Below are 14,230 nucleotides of genomic sequence, written 5' to 3' on the forward strand. Positions count from 1 at the left end.
CCCGAATGCAACTATTGATTTAAAGGAGACGCATGAAAGAGCCGCGCGAAAGTAAATACGCCCATTTTCCGCCTCGCCAGATGTCAGTTTGATCGCCCTTCATTTTCCGCTGTTTTTCGGAGCGGAGACGGGCCCTTGTGATGCATTTATCGGCTCGCCGAGTTGTGTCTCGTGCCCGCCATTGTGGTTTAACGAGATGTTTGCTAAACTGTCTCAGATGCAGGAGCCGGGGGCCCGGTGGCAGTTTCCCGGCTTTGTGCACTTTATTGATGTGTCTGCACACGTCCCCGATTGTTCACTTAGTGGTGTTTCGGTGGGCCTGCGGATGCTCTTACCTGTCGCAGTGGTTGCACTTGAATGGCTTGGCTCCGGTGTGTTTGCGGTAGTGTCGCGTCAGTTCGTCGCTGCGGGCGAAACGCCAGTCGCAGCCCTCCCACGAGCACTTATAGGGCTTCTCACCTGGGGGGAGAGGGGGGGAGGGAAGGTGTCGCATTTTATTACTCTTTATAATCTCACACATTCAATGACGGCTGTTCAATAATATACAAGTAATCACCGCTTGTTATTTCCAGAGCCACATGCACACACACACGCACGCACACACACGCACACACACACACACACGGCCAGACAGACAGGCCATTTTTAACACGACAGCCATTTCAATGAGCTAATATATTCAATTAACTGTAAATGAAGTCTTTCAGCACTGCGGCGTGTTAATTCATAATCCTAAATTCCCCCTGAAATGAATCTCGCTCCCCCCCAGTACACACACACACACACACACACAGACACACACACACACCCTGAGGTGGTGGGATCTCAAAATGTAAATGAAGTTTCATCCCCCACTTCAGCAGATGGGAGGAGAGATGCTCTATTGTTCTCGGCCTGTAGTTATCTCTCCACGATAGAAAGCCTTGCAGCTGTGTGCGCGTGTGCAGTGTGAGTGTGCATTGTGCGTAGTGAGTGTGCATTGTGCGTAGTGAGTGTGCAGTGTGCATAATGAGTGTGCAGTGTGCGTAGTGTGATCGTCTTCAGACGGGACATGAGGATGTTTGACTGTACGAGGGCGAGTTTCTCTCTGAGCAAATCATTCTGAAAATAAAGTAGTAGAAACTAGTGTTTTTTCATCACTTGAGGTGCGTTTATCTAAAGCTGCTGCAGTGACTTCATATGGAAGCGGTCTCAATGTGACACGCATGTCTGGTGTGTAACCTGTAATAAATACTGAATGCTTCCCCCCCAAAGTCAAACCGGACTCAGACCAGAACATTAAGCGTGGATATTTACACAGGCAAAGACCGGCAGGGTGCTGTACTTATTAAATACTTTTTTACGTGATATTTAGTGGTTGGTGGGGACAGAAAAAAAGGAAAGAATTGACAAAAAGTAGCTGAAAAAGGGACCGTGAGGGAGCGAGGGCAGAACGGGAGTCGACCTCGCTCACCACTCAGCAGATGAAGAGCATTTATGGGATTTGAAAGGATTTAAAATGGACTCTTATAAAACGACAGGAGGCCAAGGTCAACTAAATAAACAAACGTTAATAATAGTTATCAGATAAAATGATTTAATAGTAAAAGACCATGACTCATCTTGCAGTGAAAATTCTTTTTCAAATGAACAGACTTGTTATTCATTTCACTCGCTGGAAGCAGGAAAGAAAATAAGTTTGATGAATGAATGAAGTGCAGCTGCTGTGATGACTGAGATGTTTGTGGCTCTCGTCAAACGTTCCGGCCAGGTAAAACTAAATGGCAAATCACTTTTTTGCAGAAATGAACAGTTTGAAATGATTTCCCAGAGTAAAGACTTTACAGCCAAGGGGACTTTTTGGTCAACATACGGTATTGCAAAGCAAGGCCCGACTGCGAATAAAAGCACCGTCCAATCGCAGGGTCCGTTACTGATACACTCAAACAAGCCACTATTGTGTCCAACAAACGCAGGTGCAAAAAATCCATTCAAATATTTCATTGTGTAACTGAAAGTTTGGATGCATTTCAATGCAGACTTTTCAGCAGATGCCGATTTCTTTGTTCCGTATTTGACTTTATCGTACTTTTCGGTCACATAGCAACACATGAAACAAGTGCCAGATTGTATTTGGCGTAATTCGGCGCCTTGAAGCGCGGTGTCAGGATGACGGAAGCTGTAGAAAGCACACCTTCACATGGACCGGCATCTGAAGCGCCTCTGACAGCGCGGTGATGCAACGGCAAGTAAAAGATGATGTCCTACAGGAACACCCGACCCCTCCGTTTCTCCCCCCGGCTCCCGTTTCTCTTTGATCAGTGTCGTCTTTCATCCACGGCCGCGACGTGACAAGGTGACCTGGTTATTCTCGGACCGAATGAGTTCCAGGTCGTGGGCGGTGCCCTCCTGGATTTGCCTATTCAAATGGTCGCAGTCAAATTTCGTGCCGTCGGTTGCTGATTTCCACAACAGGGATCCGGGTATCGCTGCCGTCTCGTTGTTGTGCGCTTTTGGAGATATATCTCCCTCCGTCCCGTCGAGTATCCTCCTGAACCGAATCTTGGTCTCAATTCTGATTCGTCTGTTACATTTAAGTGCACTGTCGTGGTAAAAGTGTCCACGGTTTAGTTGCATCAATATCTCTTTTTCCACCAGCCATCATCTGAGAGTGCAGGGCTAGATCGGTGTGGTGCTCTTTCGGACATTGAAAGCCTCATCGTAGACTATGAAAGCCTTAATGGGTTGTTACAGGTTACAAGGCTTTTGAGCTTGACTGACATTCGGCTGCAGTGTTGAAGGCCTTGAAGGAGCCATCGACAGGGAGAAAGAAGAAATCCTGTGACCACAAGCCATTTGTGATGACTGCGAATAGGAGAAAACAGATATAAGTGAGTCAGATGTGGTTACAGCCAGCTGGAGAGGCTTCCTCTGTCAGCATGAGCCGGGCCCCCCAGGAACAGCTCGAGGAACTTGCCGGAGGAAGTGGGTGGCTCTTCAGAGCACAATACTTAGTCACCATGAGTATAGCTCAACACGTGAGAACAGCGGAATCTCGTGTGAGCATGTGATATTCTACTGTTTTAAAAAATAAGGCTTAGTTGTCGAATAAAAACAGTATAATTAAAATATTTGGTCTATTGAACTTCACATCCACAAATGTTGTTCAAAAAGATGAATCAATACAGGAGCAAAAAGACTCCTGCAACAAATGCGACATGTTTTTTCCACTAACATTTGACTCTACAACCGATTTTCTTTTGGTTGTGTTGAGAAGGAAACATCCCCCATGATGCATTCTAGTGAATCCTCCTACTCACTCCACAGGAATGAATACGGGACTAATATTTTCAATATGCATTAGCAAACCACTTGGCAGCTTCTCCTGTTGGAGAAATGTTACACTCTCAACCTGCATGTGTGTGTGAGTGTGTGTGTGTGTGATATGGGGTACGAGTGGGGGCCGCAGGTGCCAGACAGGCGGCCGTTTCACACCCGTCTTCTGTAATTGGCCAGAGCACCCATCTTCCTTCAATACCCCCCCTCCCCATACCCAAAACACACACACACACACACATGTACACACACACACGTGTATACATGCTACAACACACACATACACACAGTTGGTGGAATGAAGCAAGGCCAGCTCGGGCCCGACGCCACGGAAACCATGACGCCGGCCAATTATAGCACGGCAAGGATGCGCGGTTAAGTCACCTAGCAACTGAGAGAAAGAGAGAACAGGGGGAGGGGGGGTTGCAGAGAGAGAGAGAGAGAGAGAGAGAGAGAGAGTGAGAGAGTGAGAGAGAGATTAACAGGCATGGACAATCAACCAGCCACCATCCAATTATGGAAGAGGGTGATGCAGTTGCTTGGCAACCCAAACTGAATGATCAAATGGAGAGAGAGAGAGTGCTCAGGTTGGAGAATGGACCCAGTGGGTGAAGAGGAGTTTTAAGGTATATATATATATACATGTGTGTGTGTGTGTTTGTGTGTGTGTGAGTGGAGGTCTGGGGTTACAGAAGGGTTTTCCCTGAATCCACATGAGGTTGTAACGGTACCTGCGGAGAGTGGGGGATGGAGCCGATGTGTTCAGGTGGTGGTGCGGGGGATTGGGGGGTTGGTGGGCTGGTGGAGGGAAGGAGGGGTCCAAGGTCTAAAGCTGGAGATTTTTTTTGCGGACAGACGTCCGGATACCAACATTTTGTAACGAGTGCTCTCGGCCCGTTAGTGGGATCGTGCTCACTAGTGTGTGCGCTCACTGTGTGGGTCCATGGAGACGGAGCTCCACGTGAGCAGAGGTCAATTGTAAACGTTTGAAAAAGACTTAAAGATCAAGACCTTTTTTGATATGCTCATATTGTTAATAACAATAAAAAAGTTGCTTTCACAAATGAAGGATGAACATAGTTTAACATGCATAATGAGAACCCAGTGTAGGCATCGCCCTGTATTATATATTGTACCACAATAGTATTTGTAGTATTTGTTTTTTGTGTTTCTTCTATGTTGTGAGGGAATGATACAACTGCCAATCATCTTTGACACAAGCAGCTTGTTCTCGGAGTAAGTGGAGGGTGTATTTTTTCACTGATGTAGCTATAAGCAGGTAGTTTCCACCCGTCTCTCTTGGTGCTTCACTAAACATGTCTCTGCTATATTCCTTCTGTTTCATCTTATTTTAGAAAACACTGCTTACTGAGTTCATGCCGAGACGAGACCAATGCTCATATATTCTACTATCTCTGTTTCCAAATATGTAGTTTAGCATATCGTTTTGGACGGCAGCTTGAACAACACGCTATGCAATGTTTTAAAAGATAAAATTGGATCAGGGAGAGTGAAAACCACCGGAGAACCAGAAAAACGCTGGCTTCAACTCAGACCAGCTCTGACTGGGTACTTTGGAGACTTACTTTAATTAATTTGTACATCTGTTACCGTTTCAACCTTCCCTAATTAAACATTTCATGTAACAAAATAAGCCTCCAATTAAATCGGTAGCTCAGAGAAATACTTTTGGACACCGGCACAGGAACCCGGCTACGGCCGTTATGTGGAATCGCTGCACATGTTGAGTAGAACGCCTGACGGGGCCACGATGGCCTCTGGTGTGCACCATGTGACAGTAAGAGTATTGATGCTGTGCAGGCTTTCTGCCCTCGCTCCTCCCTGCACTCTCCGCTACGCTAATCCCTCAACCACATGTATGTTCAATGCTTTATGGTCATAATAACCCCAAAAGAGGATTAAGCTAATTAAACACGGTGCGGTGCTTGTAGTGAACACATGGGGAGGGCCTACGCCACCCCCACATTTATACTCACACACCCTCGCTGAAGAAGCTGCAGTGTCTCCAGGGTGTCTTTTTTTCCCCCCTCACTGAAGGATTCTGCCCTGAAAAGCTCATCGTTGGATAGCATGACTCGACTATAGAATCACCAGGAGAGATACTGCAGCCGGCCGCCAGGCTACCAGGAATCTAGCTGCTCCATTCTGGATTAGCTATTATTAAGGCTCAGCACCGGGTTCCCGAGGCTATGCTAGCTGCTGCCCTGAAATGTAATGCTATACTTAAAGCAAAGCAATGGCCGCTGGGATCATATGAGCATGTAACACGCCGGATTAATGGTGCCAAGGTTGCCAGTATTAATACAGTTGGGGGTCTGCAGGCTATGGACCGTAATCCTGATGAACACCAAGGAAACTGCTAACACTAGATGATGTCCACCGGAGGCCGTGAACCACTCCAGATTCTCTAAATGATGCTGCGGCTAAAGCTAAAGGTGAATAATGTAGCTCCCAGTGGGGCAAGATGATAAGTGATGGACCCAGATCAAGTTATTCTGGCTCAAAGATGTTTAATCCAGAATGCATTTTGACCTTAAAAAAGTTGGAAGGATGTACAGGGATGTCCAATCCGATGGTACAATATTTTGTATAACTTTAAAGTAGTGATTTACTGTAAATTGTAAATGTAAATCAAATAGCTGTTTATTTTGTGAATGAATCAATGTTTTCTTTGCTTACCACTTACAATTGGTAAAATAGTTCCACAGGTCAGACAGGTAACAGTATTGCCTTGAAGCACACATTGACCTCATTGATTGTAAGTGTGGGTACGGTGACAGAAGTTTACTGCAAACTTTAAAAAACGGTTTATACCTGCTGATCTTCGCTGCTTTTGAAAACATGACTGACTTTGTGATTACTTCTCAGAGTTGTGAATTCCTTCCTTGTGATATTGTTAAATACTGTGCAGTATTTTTTTTTATACGTCTGATAGCCTTTGAACTGATATGTTTCTCCAACAATAGGTAACCAGTGCCTGACACGATAATGGCCTCTATATTGCCACCTTTTTAATCAGCATGGCGTCCCTTTTTAAATCCGGAGCTTGCCACTTAGTCCGAACCTACGGCCTGTCTATTTTTATTAACTCTACTTTGGTTGGTCTACAGCCAGAATCTTTCCCCCTTTACATTACAATATGTCAAACAACATCTTCTTTTGTCAATAGACTTAATTGTTGAAATTATTGGTTCAAGGTTTTGAGTAACTCATTCAGAAAACAACACCGTGTTCCTTATCCAGCGACCTCTTCACGTTGACAGATGTAAATCTAAGCTTAGGTCACCTCTGGCTGTGCAAACTTAAGCAAATCCCAAATTCGTCTGCATCATTCCAACCAGTCTGCATCCGTGAGTCCCCTTCACGAACTGTGAGCTCGTCACTACGTGCACTTTGCAAAGCTCGCTGCAACGGCCCCCGGACACATCAGCCAGCTGTCTGTTCTCTCTGAGGGTCACTGAGAGGGCAGCTGTAGTTAGCAGCTAAAGCTCCGTCTTATACCCAGTTGGACACGGCTGAATTACCGATGTCATTTACTACCAGTCCATCACTTATCCGGCAATTACTGTGGCAGGCCCTTTTGGCCCTGAGCTCGGATCAAGACGCATGAGGAAATTTATGGGATCTAGAGAATCACCTGAGAAGCGGAAGAAGACGAGGCGAGGTCATAATCTCCCCCAAAAAAACTCCTCCAAAAGGGAGTCGCATGGACATGCACAATCATTCCCAACACTCCTTGTCAAAGCTTCCCAAAGTCCAATTGGGACATAAAAAATGCATCGTTAGAAAATGTTGGATGTTGGTAAATGTCTTGCTCGGAACGGACAAAACTGATGTGACGTAATTTCAGCCAAGCAGGAATCGGCTTTGGTGAAAGTTTAAGATCTTTGGTCACATTGCTGAACATACGGCATCCGGTAGTGCCAAAACCCCAGTGCTGGTGTTTGTAATGTAGCTGTGACATTTCTCATTCGCCAACATATAACTACACCACCTAGTGGAGTGGAGCCCTTTTGGCCATTTCTATGCACATGCAGTATGTATTTTCCTTTCAGGGTTCAGAAAGTCAACAGAGAAGTTCTACGACTTCTAACAAGGTCAACATTTTCAAGCCTTGCCAAGTCCTACTGACATCACCAGCTGGGTATCGTCCTGATGTTCGGTCACACCTGTGCTGCAGCCAGCTTTGCTTCTCGTTTCAGAGCACTTTGCATCCAGTCCTGCACCAAGAACGTTACAATATCTGTCCACAAAAACGCTTGCTTTTCACGTCTGTATTCTGTCCCACTGCAGTGTCCTAATACTGGGTGACCGGGCACTCGTCTAATTCAAGCAATCTTTGAACACAGATCACAAAAAACTGCTGTTCGTTTGCATGGTTTCCAAAACGTGTGATGGGGAGGACAGAATCCTGGGTAATGTCAACGCTTGTAATGAAGGTCTTACCTGTGTGAGTCCTCTGGTGTGCCTTCAGATGGGAGCTCTTGGTGTAAACCTTCCTGCAGCCATTAAACTGGCACCGGTGCACCCTCTTTTTGTTCTCTGGTACGTCTCCTCCCTGACTTCCTCCTCCTCCCTGCTCGCCATCACTGAGGGCCCCCCCTCGGCTCGGCGGCGACGGTAACGCCGTTGCCGCCACCAGTTTGGCCGCCCCCAACCCTACTTTCTTGGCCACAAATTTGAGCGTTAGCGTGCCGTCCGCCGTCGCGGTCAGTGTTTGTGTGGACTTGATGAGGTGGCGGCCGAGCTCCGGTGACGATGGCGGTGTCAGGGATGTGACAGCGGCGCTGAGCTGTGCTGCACTGACTCCTGCCAGGACGTGGTCCTTCGGTGTGAGGGTTTCGCTCCCCACCTCGGCTGGGATCTTGCTGGAGTTGGCCACCTGGAGAAATTTAGCCTGGACCTTGGGGATTGACACCAGCAGCGGAGGCGGGCTGGGCTGGTCAGAGAGGCTGGGAAGGAGGGGGTCCATCAGGTCCTCGTCACTGTCGCCCCCTTGCATGAAGGTGGGCGTCAAGAGGCCGTCCAGCTCCTCATCAAAGAGCTCCGAGAGGCGCTTGGGCTCCGTCTGCAGGTATCGCTCCAACTCTAGACACGTCTGCAAGAAGAAGAAGCACATTGGCCCAGAGTCAGACGTGAATATACTTTCCACCAACTAGAGTCAACGCACGCAGGATGCCGCGTTACCAGGTTTAACACAACCCTTAAATACAGTACATTATAGTTCAGGCAGAACGTTGAAGTTGCAATGGATCCATTCATTTGCCAGGATACAAGTACGGTATATATTTCTTTAAATAGCCTCATATCATAACCCTGTGTACTTCTGCTGGGGATTCGACCACTTCAATTTATAATCCGTTGAAGCTTTTTGGTTATGCGTTCTTTGCGAGTGTGTAATGTTGATGTATGAGGCAGTATCCAGACTCAGTACACTAAAATGCTCTGTAATAAAAATTGATTTGGTGGGGGATTCGTCATTGCTGCTTCAAGCGCACATTTTCATTTACCATAAGCTGTGAATGGAACACTTATCCCCAATGAACTCACAGCAAAAGCATAGCTTGGAACTCCGTTCTGTAAGTTCTACGCAGCATGCACTGTGATGCCAGGAAGAGCAGCCTTCACGTTTCTGATCGCCAGAGGGAAGGAAGTCTCGCTAGCATGTGTCTAAACTTAAACTTGTTCTGGAAGTCTAAAATGCTGGAATGAGTATCGGAGTAAGCGTTTCTATGCAGCGATCCGATATCACATAAATATCATTTCCCTGCTCATTTATGTTTGTCAGGGACCAAAACACGCGTCACTCGAGACCCGATAGGTATCAGAAAGGAGATAGCTCGGTCTTAGCCACTTCCATCATCAGCAGGCTAAGATTAGAACGAGCTGGTAAATGAAATGAATACTGGAAAATCTGCATTAAAAGGGTTTTAACCTGAAGCAGGTCAGACAACAACCACATCAACCTGATCACATCCATACAGGCTTTGTCATTTACAGCTTTGAAAAAAAGAAAACGCATTTGTGTTTTGTTTTTAAGACTGGTATTAAAAAGTTACTCTTTATCAGCCGATACGTAAATGATGGTATCAAGAAGGAAACATTGTTATCATAAAATCAAAACCAATTTTGACCAACGCATTGGTGAAGACGGTCTGGTCTTAAATATTCAGGGGGGTTTCTCCAGACGTCAGGCCGTTCAGAGACCCTGTTTACTCTGAACCTGCAGATTCAAATGCCCACTGCAGGCTTTATATTCCTCTGCAGCTGTTGACCGTGTCACCTGGCAGTCCGGAGAGAGGAGGGATTTAGCCCGTGATTGATTGCTGCTGCCCGGCCGAGCTCTCCAGAGCCCTGAACCGCGGAAGCTTTGCCTGTTTCCCTCCGCTCACCCAAATCAACTAGGCATGGAAGTTATAATGCGAGATAGAGGGAAGGCGTGAGGACGGGATGAGGGAGGGAATGTCAAACAAAGACACAAAGGGGAAGGAAGGGAGATAAGAAGCGAGAAACAAGTGGACAATTGTTTCTTGAACTTCTAGCAGTGCAACAACTGCACGGCGGCGGGTTCTGGCAGCCAGTTGTTTGTTTGCAGGGGCTTTAATTCCACGGTCATGGGCACCGGGCCACAACACCTCCAGGGATTTAACGCAGAGACCTTTATGGGTCACTACCCTACTTTTTGAAAGGCTGCACCTCTGCTCTCCGATCTGTTCTGTATTCTGTAATCCTGTTCGTCTCCCACTGGAGCTAACAGTTGCCTTTTTGACGCAGTGTGCAGCTCTTGTAGCCGATGATAATAATGATAATAAAAGAGATTTTCACAGCTGTATGACACCAAATGTCAAAAAATGAGGTTTATTGAATGCTACTATGATACAGATGCCAATCCGATGTTGGGACAACAGATAGTTACAGAATGTAACTAAAAAAATAAGCAAATAAATGTGTAGATCAGAAAAAGTCACTTTCGTTATTTTGGCTTGGCTTGTTTTACATGAGAGGGTGAGAGAGAGAGGTGGGTGGGGGTGAGGGGTGGGGAGTTTTAAAGACAGCGGTCCAGGGCCCGCAAACCGTCCACTCAGCACCTTCTTGCAAGCTGCTCGAGCAGCATCCTGCAGCATCCCGTCGTTACGACACTGAAGTCGGTTCCTCCAGCGAGACGCTCTCATCCTGATCCTCTGGCTCGCTCTGCCTCGGCTATCAGATCAACCAGCAGCCACTGTGAGAAGGTTTTATATTTTATTTCCTCAGCAGCAGCTGGTCGACTCCATTCCGACCGGCCAGCGCTGAAGCTCGGCTCTTCTCAGACGCAGAGACAAAACAGACAGAACGCACATCTGGTCTGAACATCTGTTGGTTGGTGATAAGCTAAACTTCCCTCTCCCTTTCTTCTTCCCCTTAAAAGACTGGATTTGCATATGAAGATCAATCAGATGCATCTCTCTGGGAGGGTTACACTTCTTCATGAGGACGTCTTTAGACGCAAAGACGAGGCCAAGTAACGCTGGTACTCGTGCTGTAAGGAGAAACCATCGGGTCGGCCTTTTGTCTCGATGGTTGCTATGATTTGCTAGCATTGGTATTCCTTTGAGTAACCGCTGTGTATGTAATACAATATCCAGTCAAGCTAAAGGAGGTAATTATGTATCTGTTTAAATTAGATCAGTCCTCGCTAATGCATCTGGAAACCAATACTGGAGATTATCAAACAGACATCAGGTTATCTGGAGTGGAACTTAAACAGCCGAGTGCTTTATTTCAAGACAACATAGATTTTAGGATGATGAGCGCCGTGCACGTTGACCACTCGTGGTGACGTCATGAAGCCGTATCAACTTACAAACAGTAACCAACCTGTCAAACCAATAATGCAAATAAGGGTCCTTAAGCTGATACAGTGAAAGTTAAGAGGGGACATATCATTAGAATATGCTGCCCCCCCCCCCCATACCATTTGTGAGGGGGGCCTGAAAGAGACAGAATTCATCATCAGACACAACCAAAGCACCACGAACATCAGTTCTCTACTAGTGATTTACGACGGCGCAACGACTCTACCATTGTTTTCACGACTTGAAATAAATAAATAGAAAGGCCCGTGTGTGTCTGCCGGCGGGGGGGCGGACCGATGCTGAGGATTGTGGGAGGTGGGCGGGGGAGGACAGAGGGGAGAGAGAGAGAGAGAGAGAGCCCAAGGCGGTGGAAGGGGGAGCGAGCGGCAATCAAACCCACGGCCGGCAGTGAACGCGCCGCCTCCGACATCACACGTATGACCTTCTCCTTCCCTCTGTTTCTCCTACACACCATGAATATCAGGTAACAACGACTTGTATGGCCTGCAGCGTGTGCATGCGCCCGTGTGTGTGTCAGATGGATAACAACTCGGGCTGATATCATTTCTAGGGCTCAGCTCCTGCCCCCCCCCTCAGTCCCACACCATATGGGGAAAGGTCAGATCGAAAAACACGCACACACACACACACAGGAAGCCACTAACACTCATTCCCGTAGACATAAAAAATACATACAAACGCAAAGCTCTCCTGGTTGAATCGTCAGGCCCAAGCGATGAGATATCGAGCTGGAAGAAACCTGCGTCAACGGCAGAAAGTCAAAGGTGCGAGGCAGCGAACGCCACAGTTTTGAGGTCAACTAGAGACTCGCTGCGGTGAGAGTCGTCCAATCAGAGAGCTTCACGCGCCGTCACTGGCAGCTGATGGTCCGTAGAACAAAGTATGAATAAATAATAACTAAGGCTGCATTCACGTCATCTTGAATGGGAAAACCTGCCGCTATGCTGACTGTTCGGCCATCGTGCTTTATATGAAGATGGTTACCGTGGCCCTACCGCCACTGCAGGTAAATAACAAGCAAACCCACAAAACAACAACAAAGGGGAACAACACTGGACTGCCAGCCAGCGGAGCACGAGTCGGTATCCATGTGTGAAGCTCACATTTGATGCATCGCTGTGGGAATCTTCTATTTCTTATTATTTATTCAGGCGTCGGTAAAGCCCTTTACTCTGTGTTTGTCCGGCTCAGGTGTACGGAGACTAACATAGATTTTATTTTCACTTCACGCGTTTCAAGGTAACCCGATTTAATTAGGTCACTGTGTGCATGAGGTCAACGGCGAACAAGGTCAAAAGCAGTGTCACCGCCAAAGAAAAAGCCAGCTGGTGTTGAACACAGCATATTATATTGTAACGGCCTGTATGGACAGCGTCAATATCCATGCAGGACATCTTCATGTTGCTGTGCACATTCATACAATACAAGTAGCCGAAGATAAACACGTCCTTTCTATACCGTTTATTTCCCTCTATATTGCGAGCGTATGATTTCATATCTTGTCTAGAACAGCTAGCGGTGACGTGCAGGCCCTGCCCGTGTGTGTGCTCCTGGCCTGCTGAGCTCCATTAATAATGAAACGCACAGAGCAGAGGGCTCTGGATGGAAGCGCTAAGAGCTTTTGACGGACAAAAGATCACTGAGGACAGATGCTGAGCAAACAGACTGAAGTGTGTCGAGCAGGAGATGCTGCGCCTGTGTTTGCACGCGCGCAGTTGTGTGACTATTACCGACATTAGCATCGGGTCGAGGGTGGAATTAAGCCATTTACGTGATTCTGTGAAGTGACACTTCCGGTAATGGTGTGCTCTGCATGTGCTTATTGCCACATAAACGACCGACATTGTAGCCATCAGCAGCTTTAGTTCTGCAAGGTTTCATGTCCTGCGATGCTCATGGAGCCCGTTTGAATGCATCCGATACCAGCTGATGAATGTTTAGATAATAACACATTATTTATCCAAAGTATCTTCTGTAAAATGAAGCAGGCTTTTGTAAATTCTTGCCTCTGCAAGAATTATTCTTTTTTCAGTTTGATGCAAAACTCTGGTGTACAGCTTCAGACAAAATTTTACAGCTTTATTTTCCCATTATAGAAACAGAACTCACCACATTGAAACAAAGAACAGCTTTGCCAGACTAAGATATAACAAGGAGACGCATCTAATTATGGTGTTGAGTAGAAGCCAGGCAGTCAAATGAGTCCTGTACTATTACCAGTGTAATATTTCACCCTAAAATGATCACCAACACACACACAGTGGAGCACTCGTCTCATTAAAAGCCTTCACAATGACTTGAAGTGCTTTACACCGTTACCAGCGACACCTCACAATAACTCTTCGCTCATGATTATTCATGAGCTTCCATACAGGAAGGATGGGAGTCACGTGATCAAAATGTCACGCTAGTAAAAGTGAATAAAAAGAATGCCTTAAATAAAGACGATTTTATTCCTGATAACCTCAGAGCAACAATGAGCAGAGCTCCTGTCTCATCCTCACATTGCTGAGTAGGTAAAGGAATGAGAGACCAGTCTGCGGCCTCTGGCTGTGTGGTTGCTCATAGCAACCCACTGAGCATCCCACCCTCCCACACTTCTCCCTTTCCAAGACTACGGTCACGGCGTTCCCCTCGCCTCCCATCCTTACCGTAACCAGCTCGGCACATCGAGGCGTTCGCAAAGGTGTCGGAGAACCGCGGTGGCCTACGTGTAACACGGCGGCGTCGGAGGCGTCTCTAGCGCCTCAGTTTTGTCCCCCCTGGGCTACCGTAGAAGGCGGCGGTGCGCCATGGTGAAGATGGAGGAATTTGCATCTTTTGGACAAAACAACGGGGCGGCGGATGATTGCAGCTTGATAAGAGTTTTTGTCATTTGTAGATAATTGACAAACAAAGTGCTTCATGCCTTTAAACAAACACACGTCCTTGTAATTGAACCCGTTGCTGCAGTGAAATCACACAAATGATTGTGAAGTGGCAGAACGAGGAGTCCGTTTCCTCTCGTCTCTCTAATCCTTTCAGTTTGTTCCCGTCTC

At 46.8% G+C, this 14,230-nt stretch overlaps 1 protein-coding gene across 1 annotated transcript in view; it reads right to left on the bottom strand.

Annotated features, from left to right (window-relative positions):
* The window catches only part of klf7b (Kruppel like factor 7b), a 60,696-nt gene that overhangs the window by 12,172 nt on the left and 34,294 nt on the right, over nucleotides 1-14,230 (bottom strand). Inside the window, exons 2-3 of the mRNA XM_040201650.2 lie at nucleotides 7,783-8,434; nucleotides 336-459 (exon numbers count right to left, since the gene is read on the bottom strand). Of these exons, the coding sequence (XP_040057584.1) occupies nucleotides 336-459; nucleotides 7,783-8,434 (776 nt within the window). The remainder of the gene's footprint in view (nucleotides 1-335; nucleotides 460-7,782; nucleotides 8,435-14,230) is intronic.

This window comes from Gasterosteus aculeatus, chromosome 16 (assembly GCF_964276395.1).
Source record: "Gasterosteus aculeatus chromosome 16, fGasAcu3.hap1.1, whole genome shotgun sequence".
NCBI classification, from domain to species: domain Eukaryota; kingdom Metazoa; phylum Chordata; class Actinopteri; order Perciformes; family Gasterosteidae; genus Gasterosteus; species Gasterosteus aculeatus.